Source organism: Euprymna scolopes, chromosome 5 (assembly GCF_053919585.1).
Source record: "Euprymna scolopes isolate OS-2025 chromosome 5, ASM5391958v1, whole genome shotgun sequence".
Classification (NCBI taxonomy): domain Eukaryota; kingdom Metazoa; phylum Mollusca; class Cephalopoda; order Sepiida; family Sepiolidae; genus Euprymna; species Euprymna scolopes.
In genome coordinates this window covers 134,250,738-134,264,112 of record NC_136486.1, presented here as the reverse complement: position 1 = coordinate 134,264,112, position 13,375 = coordinate 134,250,738, and the positions used below count along the sequence as shown (strand labels likewise).

Genomic DNA, 13,375 nt, shown 5'->3' with positions numbered 1-13,375 from the left:
TTTAATCATATTTTGCCAGTCCATCTCAATTTTTATGTTCATGTGTTGCATGCTCCCAGTCTCTTCTACTTTCTCTTGACGTTATAACTGTGAGGTCATATTCCTCTATTAATTTCCACAGTCCAGTAATTTCCATCTAAGTTTCAGCAAGTTGACTCTAACTGAACTTTAATTTTCTGTTATTTTCAACTAATCATTTTATATACTATTGAGTTTACTCGCTCAATATCTAACAATATAAGTAAGCAGTGTTGATGCCTAATTGCATTTTAATCTTTTTTTTTTGGGGGGGGGGGTTACCTCTTAAATTTAGTACACCTTTCAGAGAAATGATTTTGTGCAACTTTGAAAATATTCAAATTAACAGAAATCAAATTACAATTTAATTTAACTGAAATAAAAATTGTAATTTGCATTTTCAAGTTTTGAAAATATAAGTAAAAGAATTAATCACTGGTGTCAAGATTTTTCAAAATTTGTTTTAAACTTTTAGCTTATTTATTTTTAAATTTGATATAGATTTGATTAATAAATTAGATAATTGTAATTTCCATCAAGGAATATCAGCATGATGCAAACTCTTAATATGTAAACAAACAAAACCACTTATAATTAGCAGTCATAATAGTCTTGTTTACTCCTGCTCCTCTCTTTAAAATGGTCTAGAGGTGAACGCCTTCTGAAAGAGTGGTAATAGGGTTTATGTGGTTGGATTGTTGCTGCTACTCTCTTTGTATTAGTAAGAAATGATTATATCCTAAAGAATAGGGTAAGCTAAAATTTTTCCATTATAATTTATTCAAAACGGATTCTAATTGTGATAAGAATCATCTCGATAGTGGGGCAAATGTTAATAATGACCGCAAAATTTAAATTGAAGCTCGATAAAAATGTGTAATAGATCTACAGATCTGCAGTGAAATCGACTGTACTTTATTTATAAGATATATATAGAAAGAGATTGGTTATAAAAATACTTGACCTACATTTCAAGAACAAGTATTAGTTTGCTTTATTTTCTTTATAATTTTGTTTGTTTTTTTGTTTTTTTTTCTTTTCTCCCAAAGTTCCTGTTTGTGCTAAAATTACAATGATTTGGGATTGGTTTGAAGATATTTTTGGTTGATCTTTGCATTGTAAGTAGTTACAAACATAAGTTGCAATCAAGCTTAGCCATGAACCACACACAAGCAATTTCATAATGCATGTTTCTTATGCATCTTTCTCCTTTCTCTCTCTCCCCATGTAATCTAATAATACATGTATTGTTACCATTTTGAATTTAGATGTGTATATAAATAGCCGTTTTTTTTTTTTTTTTGTTTTTGTTTTTTTGTTTTTGTAACACTAAGGGAGATAATTCATTTGGTGTAACAGCTGATTTGAAAAGAATAGTAATCATAAAAATTGGGAGCAGATTCTTGTGTGCATCTTTTTTTAGTTTCTATCTTTTATGAAATTATTTAATATTTAACATTAAGCATTTTTCCCCCTAGTGAACAAATAAACTATATGTATGATGGGCACTGTCTGGCAGATATAAATTAAGAGGTAGTAAACTAGTGTTTCTGTCGTTCCAAAACTCTGGATCATCTGTCTTTATTAGGTATTAATTCTCTTCATTCTCAGGACAATTGTTTAGTGGCTCAGAGGTAGAGGCTTAGCAAATGGAGTCAAATGTGTCTTCATGACTGGGTTTGAATCTCCTGGCCGGCAAAAATTGTCATACACCAATGAAGTACTAGTGTCTGAGATAAAAAGGAACAATTATTTAATTATAAATATATGTAAAGGAATTTAAATTTAAAAAAAAAAAAAATTCTGATTTATTGAATCAGATATTCAAAATGGAATGTTTTTCTCTTAATCCATAGTTTGGAAAATTTATACTTTTCTCTTCAAAGGAAATGACTAGAAAAGTAGAGTAAAGAACTTTACTAGTTGATCTAAAAATGAAAAATGTAGTAGTGAAAACAATAGGTCATAAGGAACATATAGTTTGATACAATCCGATCAATTTTTTTTTTTTTTTTTTTACAAATTCATGCGGTAAACTGAGATTTTTTTTTTTTACCAGTTCAAAGCCTTGATTTGCACTTAGTGCTTTATGCCTCATGTGGTAGAGCTGAATATTATTTAAAAATTTGTTTTGAATTTATAAATTCAAAACCACTTGTGTATATGTGTATATAATTTAATATGGTATTTCAAGTTCAACAGGTGTAAAGTCAATTTCAATGATATTTGTTTGGAAAGAGATCAATTCATCTTACTTTATCCAACTATGGATGACATGGTAGTATAGACTGTAAAGTCTTGCTAGAATAACTAGTTTAGATTGAGAAAACTAAGTAGATCTCTGACAAGTATTTTACATGTACATATTTTACTTTACTGGTGGAAAATAACTTTTTTATTTAATGGAAATTGCTCCAGACAGGGCATGAAGCCACTTCATATAAGTATTTAAAAAAAAAAAAATAATAATACAACGATAAGTGCTAGATTCTGACTGAGAAAACAATTCTTTTGTCAGAAACATTACTTATGAAATGTGAGGACTAAAGGATAAAATAATGGAGGCAATAGTTACAAGGCTGCTGAAAGTAAAACTCAATGTCTACTTTGTACTCTGCTAATTTAAAAAAAAAAGCGTAGCAATATAACTTATTGCATCGAGTAGAAATACAGGGTGACCCCCCAAAAAAAACGGGCCCCAATTCTAATTATGCCCCGTTTTTAGTGTTTTGTCCGAATGAAATGAAACTTTGGTCATAACTAGTTTATTATATTCAAAACATCACATCAAAACACTAGGGTCTTTGGCCTTTTTTTCTCCGTTGACTGAAAAATGCTCAGAAAAACAATTGAATGTCCTGTTTTTTTTGTTTTTTTTTTGGTTACTCTGTATTAAAATCTTGATGAATACTTTATATTAGTTTATTTTTATGTGTTAAGACATTCAAATCCAAACCTTGATAATATCACTGTTAGTCAGATAGAATTATGTGGATGACACGCGTGCGATATTGACTTTTGAGAAAATAAAAACAAGACTGAAATACAGAAAACTGCAACTCTGTACTCTATTTGATAGTCTAATATTTGGTTGGACCTTTAGAAACATGTATTAATATATCATGTTTATTTTTTCTCCTCCTATTGAAGAGTGATAATTTTCTGAGAACCTTCCCCATCTATCAATGATCACGAAATGTGAAAGGGGATTTGTACATTTCTTTAAAGAAATGCTATGAGCTACAGTCGTTTTTATTTATTTTTTTTTTTCATGAATTTATAGTTTGACTAACTGAGCATCAAAATATGTTTTGTATGTTAGAGTTGGTGATAGAAGAAAAAAGCTTAATGTGCTTCTAAATATCCGTTCCAATTAATGGACTGTGATTGATAAAGTAGGTTTCAGTTAATCATTTTGATATCACATTTGTCTACACATGAAGCATGGGAAAATCATCAGCATCGTGTGTGTGTGTGTGTGTGTGTGTGTGTGTGTGTGTGTGTGTGTGTGTGTGAACATTATTGGCTATATATGTGCATACATGTTTCAGCTGTGATTTATTTCAAAATCCAGCATCATCAGTCCACTAGAAAAATCACACCTGTATATACATATATAGCCAATGTTTTCTATAAATTATACAATAATACTGCTATACTTGTTATTGTGCATTATTTTATAAACACAGGAATATTTTTGAATTGACATCTGGGGAACCACAGCAATACAATCATATATAAATTAAATGTATTTATAAGTTCAACATAATAAAATGTCTAGATTTCCCAACATTTATTTCAAGTGCTCAGTATCAAATTTTGAATGGCTACATAACTACAATTAATATGATCATCAACTTAAATCCATTAAGTTCATTTTTTGCTAATATTTTTATATTTTCTTTTTAAGTCTCTTAAAAATGTTTTAAGTCTCATTTGTTTTTATAGAAACAAAAATAGAAATGAAACTCTTCAAAGGAAGTTGGTCTTAAAAATATTAGCAAATGATCAAATTAATTGCATGGCTTGAAGAAATATTAATGCATTTGTGTAGCTATTCAGAATTCTGCTGTTTACATAGGGAGAGAGAGAGAGACCTACAGGCCTTTTTAAAAGCTTTTGTTAAATTATCATATACAGCATGAACACAGACCCAATATTTTCATAAAATCAAGGTTGATTTTGATTCTATGCAGTCCTTCAAATGTTGCATTTTGTTTTGTTTGAAAAAGAATTATTCTGATTGGAGACACCAATGTTGTAGAGTTTGAATTTTTAGAATCTTCTAAGTCGAACCTTATACCTTTAACTCAGCAACCCTTGAAGGCACCATTCCATGAAGAGTGACTTTCACCTTCTTGAATACGTCTGCCTGAATTGATGTGACTCAACTCAACTGATCCAGGATACTTAAAAGCAAGTTTTAGTTGAAATTTGTGCAAAAGAAAATGGAACAATCACATTTGAAAATTTAACATTTTTAAGTGTCCTATTTTCTTGCCTCTCCACAAGGGCATAGTTAGAGACAAGATCGGTTTTTAATGAGAGAAAATCCATCTCTCCAGAAAGAGGCATTTTAGATTGGGACAAAAATAAAAATGGAACAAGTGATGTGAATAAGACACTGCACCATGTCACAAGTTGATTGCAAAGATGGCAAAACTAACTAAATTGCACTTCAAATTGCTTCTGCACTGATCCTATTCTCAAGATCTAGGCCCCCAATAACTGTTTGTTTTCAGACCTCAAAAGAATGCTTCAGGAGAAGAGATTTGGCTCCGTGATATCAGAAAATGATGTATATTTTGAATCCAAACACAAATTGCTCTACAAAAAAAAACATCAACTCATTAGAGAAGTGTTGGAATTAGTGTATTATGCTAGGATTCTGTTTTTGGACAGTCGAATTTTTAAAGAAAGTTATTGTTTTATTAGTTAGGCCCGGGACTTATTGAGTGCCATGTTATATATTACTTGAAAATGGATGACATCACAAATTAGTTTTTTGTTCGTTTTTTTTTTTTTTCAACAGCTACCATTGATTTGTTTTGATATCAACCATAAATACTTGTAAAAACATGATCAACTGTCAAAATTAAGAAATTATATATTTAATATATAGAACAAATACTGACCCAATCGGTCATGAGTTGTCTAATTAAAACTATTCACACTATATTTCCCACCATACAAGACATAGTGAAAGAAAATGCTTATCAAAAAAAGGCATGCTTAGATGTCTCGTACGAACAAGTTCAGCCAAACTGAAGAAACCCTTGTACAAATTTACCTCCACATCATAAGATGCAGATAATTTTCTTTTATGCCATCAGAAATGATTTATATATGAAAAATTGAATTACTAATATTTTATGATTTTATATATTTTAATAAATATATCTAGAATCTAGATAGTATAAACACGTACAGTGTTTTTTTTTTTCCTCCGTCCATCGTTTTTGACAAATAATGTGAACTCCTCATATTGGATGTGTTGTCCAGACCAAATTGACTTTCTTTCAACAGGTCTCTATCTTAGGAAGATCTTCAACTTGTAAGCCAGTGTCTTCTGACAATTTTGTGTACATCTTGGCAGATCTTCCTACTTTAGCGGTTCCATGTTTAAGATCCACAATGACAATCTCATTTTTTCCTCTGTAGAAATGACAAGCAGATCCTATTCTTCTTTCTCTTATTACTGAAGAGATTCTGAGCAGCTGACCATACAGCTAATGGTTAGGTGTCTTTTCCAATGTAAGTTTAACACTGTCCAGAGCATTCTAGTGTAAGTTCCAGCTTACTATCAAGTTTATCTGAGCCCATGCTAGTGAACCATAAAGCAGCACCATCTCTACTACGACTCTAAAAAAGGTTTCCTTGATCTCTTCCAAGACGGCAGGTTTCTATATAACTTTCAATTGATTAAATGCACTCCAAGCCTTGGATATTCTGACTTGAACTAGTTATTGTATAAAATCACTTTGAATGTTGTAAATTATCCTTGTATCATCATTTTAATTTTAACATTATCACCTTGCACTTGACAAAATGTTTTACATATTTCTTTGTTTTGCCTTTCTTAAAGAAGAATCTCATAACTAGGGCTATGACAAGAGTATTCTTATTGTTTTGACTCTAGTATATAACGGACACACACATTTAATCAACCAAGAACCATATCACTCTACATAAAAGCACATAAGATATCAACACGAGAGTTAAAACAATGAAAAGAATATGCTGTTGTCCTAGCCCTACTCATAACATGTTGAAAACCTTGTTTTAGGTGATTTACTTTTGACCTTAAAGACTATCAAAAAAAAAAAATTAAACTCCTTGATTAGTTCTAATAATTTTAAACTCAACTTAATGAGTTTTGTTTCATATTTATGAATTCTTATAAATGTAAAAATTTTAAATGGCATTGTAGTTTGCTTGAAGCATTGTGCATATAGTTTCATTTTGAAAGCAATTCATTATTCTGTTGACAATATGCAAATATTTGAATGCAAATAAAATTACAAAACTTTTAGTAACAGCCAAACCAGATTGTCTACTTTGTTTTTCACTTGTCCTCATTTTAAAAAATAAAAATCGTTGACATGGATGGTTGATTAAGTCGGCCAAGTTCAGGTATTTGGGTTTGTCATTTTCACGTGAGTATTTTTTGAGAGAGGTATGAATCCAACTCTTCCCATTTGATAAAAACAGAATAAACTTGATTTAGGGCATCTTGTATAGAATAAGGTCAATGGCCAAGTTTGTTTCTAGAAAAAACAAAATTCATGGGGATTTAATTTTTTTTTTTTTTTTTTTTTTTTTTTTTTTTAATTTTACATCTGTTAACTCTTACCTTTTCTTTTGATTTCTCATTTTCTTTTTTCTTTTACTTTTTTGTTACTGGTTGTCTTTCTCTCTCTCTCTCTCTCCTTATCCCCCCCCTTTCTCTCTTCGCTCTATCCCTTCTCTCTCCTTGCTATATGTTACCTTTTTAACGCAATGTGCTTGTTTGGGCAGCTTTCTCTAATGCAATTTATTCAATGTCTGCTCATTTAACAAGTTTCACCAAGATTTTTTTTTCTTCACTTTTAAAATTTTCAGCTTTTTGCTTTTAAAAATTTTCATTGAAAAATTTGAGTATTTGAACTATTTTTTCATCATTTAATAACTTCTGATTTTATTTGTTGCATTAATGTTATATTTTGTTAGTAAGCTTTCATTGACTTTTATTCATCGTCATTAAAAATTCTACTTTAATCTGAGTAGATTTATATGAATTCTTTTTCATAAATGTCCTCTTCTAGCTAGTGTATGTCGGTAGGTGGGCTCTAAAACGTTTGTAAGGCAACTAGTCTAGGAAAGCACTGAAATAAAACTCGAAAATTTGGTAGATCTGTCAAATGTTATGTGTAGTGCTTTAGTACGAGTAAAGTCATCCATTGTCTAGTGGAGAGAGTGGAGTGTGTTCTCCATGTGCAATCTGCTAAAGAAATTTGTCTATGGAGATTGTCTAATAATTTCTGACTGTAATAAGTTATATATGACTCTGCAAAGTAATTTTTATTCTGAACAATAAATTACATGGTTACCCTATTGAAATATCCCTCACACTCCTCTTTTTCTGTCAGTTGTAAGTTTCCACCTTTCTGTCATTTTTATGTGCTTCGGGAAGGATTTTTCTGGAATTCTGTTTCTCTCCAGTGTTATAGCCATCTTCTGTATCTTCAAAACGTTTCCCCCTTAATAATTTCCTTAAAATTGAAAAAGGCGATAAGTCACATCGAGCAAGATCAGGTGAATATGGTGGTTGGTCCAATATGGCAAAGTTCTTCTAAGCCATGAACCGCCATATGTTTAGTCTTGTGAACAGGTGCATTGGCATGGTGAAGGCAGAAGTCTAACCAAGTAAGGGTTGCAGAAAGCTAAGATTAGTTATCTGCTAAACAGATGTTAGATTATGTAGCATTGTGCTCATTCCTCTTCCACCTGTAGCTCAAACAATCCCATTACTTTTCAAACCAACATGTTCTAGTGTGTGTAATATATAGTCATCCACATACAGTACTGTTTCACAGCTCATCAGTCTGCACCAGGACGAGTAAAATTAATTTTATTAACAGAAGTTTAGCGCTACTTTTATATTCCCTTACAAAGATTAAAAATATAATCCTATTTAACCTATGACTTGAATACTTAATCAAAATCCATTACATGATTTTGATTCTAGAAAACAGCTAAAATTTAAAGTTTGAGCACAAGAAATTGAAATCCAAGGAATCTTGCTTAACATGACGCTGGATAAAATTTAATGGAAATCGAAAATATTTTAATTGGGAGGTTGTGCCTCTTAAAATATTTAAAATACTCTAAAGGAACTTGAATATGAGAACTAATACTTATTTTTTGAAATTTCACAAAAGTTGGAGGTATCTGAATTTTCACAGAAGGTTCCACCCCTTCCTTGCATAAAACTAAATTAAACTATAAATATAGCTCACCTTATAACCATTTACACCTAGCAGCTGTTTCAAAATTCATAACGTTTTGCTAATTAGTTTGGAGTGAATTCTGTCCGGGTACGGCATTAAAAATTAGTAACAAAATACAGTACAGTATATAATACACGTTTATATAATCAAATAACATTATAAATAACACCGCAAGACAGGGAAAATACCGTAACCATGGGCTGGAACAACATTGTATTCCACATTGTAACTTGAAAAAGATACGTATCCTAGGGCCACCATATCCCAGGGTTCTACTATACTATAAAAAGAAGTAACCCAATGGGTTACATAAGTTCAATTAGAAGTGAGTTTGCAAAACCAGTTAAATTAAAAATATAAAAAAACATAATACCAAATTAGTCTTTCTCTTATATCTTCCCTTCCTTTCTGCAGCTGATTGTTAATAATCAAATAGTGACGGAAGCGAGAGTAATAGTTGCTGTATAAAATAAAAGCCTCAAGTCAAACAGCATACAGTGAGAGAGGGTGAAAATAAGACCTCCATTTTGTAAGGGATGGATCAGTTGGTGCGTAAATGACAAATTATGGCTAATTAGAACAATTCAATTTTTTTTTTTTTTTTTAGCCTTACTCAATCCGAAAGGTGTGGAGTATTTTAACATGTATTTTGTGTGATTAAAGTATATAAGAAAAAAAAACTTACACTAAAGATGAGTTAATGCTTGTTTCTATAAAAATCAAGATATATGGGACGATTCTAATAAATTCTGATACAATTACAGACTCCAATACAATTACCAATTCTGATTCTTTATAAATCTCTAAATATTTAACTATAGTTATTTGTTCCAATTACCATAAAAACGTGTTAAAACATGTTTTTCCTCGCGCATTAAAAAAAAACACTTATGAGGGATGAGTTTTAGATTTTAGTTTTACTAATTGTTTAAAAGTGATAAATATTTTATCATTACTATCACCAGTAGAAAATTTTACTTTAAACAGAATCAAATAATTAAAATAATCGTTTTTGGCATCGGAAAATTGGCATAAAATTTTCCGATTCCAATTAATCGTCCCAACACTATGTATATTCTGCCATCAACAAATTTTCAAGTCTGTTAAACATTGAAACACATGTTCAATTTTTGAACAAACATGTTTTACATAAAATTTCTATTCAAATTAAAAATTGATAAATAACCTAAACAAAAGTATTTACTATGAGATTTATTTCATTCTTGATTGAAGGTGATAGATGGCTGCTTAAAAATTTTTAATCGTGAATGAAATATACTTTTTCTGCATGTCCAATCAAGGATTGAACAGGTAAATTCAAAAAAGTTAGTCTTCTGTATTATATTGTTTTTGAGTTTTGCAAATCAGATTATATATATATATATATATATATTTATTTATTATTTTTAAAACAGTAATCTACGTACACGCGTGTTTCAAGGTCATTACCTCTCGTCAGCGTAGTTCAACTGTTTCTAGGGATCGAACCTCAGACCATGTTTACCACAGTCCGGTGCCTTAACCGTTAGGCCATAATCCCTAGATTAATTATACTGTTTATTTTTATCGCTTATAAATTTAGATTTTGTTATTGTTTTTTTTGTTTTTTTACATAAAAAAAACAATAACAAAATCTCTATCTCTCTCTATCTCTCTCTCTCTCTCTCTATCTATCTATCTATCTATATATATATATATATATATATATATATGACTCTCGTCGAATCCAGAGTTACAAGGTTCAAGCAACTAAGTTGTCTGAAATCCACACAAAGATGATTTATGTATAGTGGTAAAGGTTATTGTAAGACCATCTACTCTGGAACCACTGCTGATCTCTGTCGATGCAAATGGTTGCCACAGTAGACCTCAGGTTTTACATTAGTTTTCTTTTTCCTAGATGCATGTCTTAACAAAGACTGGGGACAAACTTTTCTCAGTGGTTTTAATATGCATACTTAATGGGAGTTTATCAATGTTTGTTTTAAGGCTTTTTTTCCCTATATACTTTCATAACACAAAATATATGCTAAAATATAATTTAGTTCTGGGATTGAGTTAGATTTTTAAAAAATCTTCTAATTAGTCGTAATTTATAATTAACTGAACAAGCCACTCACCGACTCACTCTGTTATTCTAATCACTCTAATATTAATGTTTTTATAAGCATTTAAAGAGCGACTCTGTTCTCTTAAGCATCTTTAACTAATTTACATACAAGCACATATGAAAATTAGATAGTAAAATAATGAAGTCTCTTTACTTCTATTTTGTTTTGTTTTTGTTTCACAGCATATCAACCCTTTTCAGGTTATTTAATGCTGGATCCAAAGATTTTGAAGAAAATGTTTTTTTTATAGAATATATTTGTTTTCAAGTCTGTTTCTATTTAACCCATAGTTGGGACCCTAACAGGTACTACCACTCCGGGTTAGAGTGGACCTGGGAGCAATGGCAATTAAAGGGTAGCTCCACACTCCCCAAAGCCCGCAAGCTGGGGCCTCACTACTGGATATAGTTTAAGGTCATATCCAGGACCATTTACTTCTATGTAAGAATAATAATACTTTTATATGGTAATAATAATATAGAAATGGTGATTTATTTTTATTTATATGAAAAAGAATCTTAAGATGCTGGTTTATGAATTTTTAAATGAAATTTTAAAAAAATTAAAAAAAAAACATGGTTGTGACCCAAATGGATTACAGGTACATCTCGTGATATGTCTTTTATTTTAATTAATTTTCTTATTTTTTCTTATTTTAATTTATTTTTCACACTTTAATTCACTCAAAATAGTGTCTACTGACACTCGAACGTAAAGGACTACTGTTTGTAACTATGCTCTCAGGGAGTTGAGCAGCGAGATGTCTGTATTACATTTAAATTTCTGCATGTTAGTACAATCAGGAAAGAGGAAGAGAATTTCAAAGCCTAGAAGTTTGAGAGGAGAAACTATTAGAGTAGGAAGCTTTCCTGCATCTAGGAATCTCTACAGTGAAGAGGTGAGATTTTGCTGTTTGTTGGGGGGGGGTCACATTAAGCAGTCACAAGTGCTAAGAGTTTGTCCCACGATTGTTTACCTGTTTTAGTGTTAAACAGATTGCATTTTGTAAAACTGAAGTATTGTTTTCAATAAACCTTTATTTAAACTAATATTTGCCAATGTTTTGTCATGCTGTTTCAAATATTATGAATGGTTTTGTTTTTGTGCTCTGTGTGTGTGTGTGTGTGTGTGTGTGTGTGTGTGTGTGTGTGTGTGTGTGTGTGTGTATGCATATGCTGATAACTTTAGGGGTTCCGCCCAAAAGCAGACTGCATGGACATGTGGTTGAAATTGGCGACGTATTGGTGATTTGTAGTGATTGTAGGTGACTTGTGCAATAGGAATTTATACAGTTGAACAAAAGGCAGATGATGTCAGAGTTAAACTAAAACCACACAATGACTCAAATTACACTAATGACATTTCCTACATAGGAAAAGCTAGTTTATCTACAAGAAATTCTGTTACAAGTGTAAGAAAGCAATGACAAACAATACAAAGAAAGCATAAATATTGAAAAAGAAAAAAAAGGTGACTGTGTGAGAGAGAGAGTTAACCATTAATATAAACCAGAGGATAATTAGAGTATGAAATGGGTAAATATAGTGTATTGAATTTTAACTTATGTTTTTATTTTGGGGGGTTATTTTAATAAATTTAGATCTAAACGAAATGTAATCTTTTCTCTGTATAAGTGTACAATTCGTTCTCTTGTGTGAAGTTTATTTTTGTTTTGTCACAAGCCATTTAAAATTAGGTTAATATTTTAGGTGATGAGCAATTTACTTATGCGAATTTTCTTTTTTTTTTCTTTTTTTTCAAAAAATTTGGTGTGCACGATATTGTCTTTATGCACATAAAAAGTTATATTTTAAAGAAAAAGGGCCACATCAATATGGTAGGATTAATTAATATAAGGTTTTAAGTTGCCTTTTACAAAAAAAAAAAATCCAAATTGAACACTTTATGAATGCAATTTTAAGGAAATATTTCCCCTATTATGAAATGTTTGTCTGTTTTTACATAATCCAAATCTGCTTTTTTGGAGGGTTATTTTTATGGATTTACTATTAAGAAAATTCAGTGTTAGCTCTTGCAATCAAACATAAAAGTTGCACTTTCTAATTATTTTGTACATTTTTTGAGGTAATGGGATTTTATTTAATGTAGACTAGTTTGATTTAATAGTTATTACTTCCATTTTGATTTCATTTGATACATTTGTAAGGAAATTTTTCACTTGTTTGAAGCTTGCATTTCTAGTTATAACATTGAAAATTGATACTTCAATAGTGTTGGGCTTTGGTGATGGTAGTCTACACTCTTCAAGTGTTTCTTTAACAATTTTGAACTCGTGCACAAGTAATTTAAAACCTTATTTTTCTCCTTAATTTTCATTTTATCATCCTATTTTATTCATTTTTTTTTTTTTTTTTTTTTTTTTCGTAGATCGGCCTCAACATAACGTCATATTCTGAATTTCGACACCTTCTCACAGCGCTTTTTAATCCTGGGGGCATTACACACAGCCGGATCATCGTCCTGTTTTTCTTTTGCTCTGATGTTGCAATTCGATGCTTAAAGTCTGGCATAAACTTATTCAAACGTTTCATGTGCTGGTCATACCAGTATTTTGCAGAGTATGTCTGTGATTGGGTGAGAGAACATGGAGGATGGGTGAGTACACTCCCTTTGAAAGGGTTGCATAAGAGTTTCGGGAGGGATCTTTATTTCATGGTTTCATAATATTTTGAGAAATTATGAGGGCTATTATTCTCATTTTGGTTACTTACAACATTTCAGCCAATATGAACTCTG

The 13,375-nt window shown here is 30.7% G+C and overlaps 1 protein-coding gene across 1 annotated transcript in view; it reads left to right on the top strand.

Annotated features, from left to right (window-relative positions):
- LOC145276988 (apoptosis regulator BAX-like) overlaps nt 1–13,375 on the top strand; it is a 54,144-nt gene that overhangs the window by 31,575 nt on the left and 9,194 nt on the right. Inside the window, exon 3 of the mRNA XM_080128556.1 lies at nt 13,007–13,234. Coding sequence (XP_079984682.1) covers nt 13,007–13,234 — 228 coding nt within the window. The remainder of the gene's footprint in view (nt 1–13,006; nt 13,235–13,375) is intronic.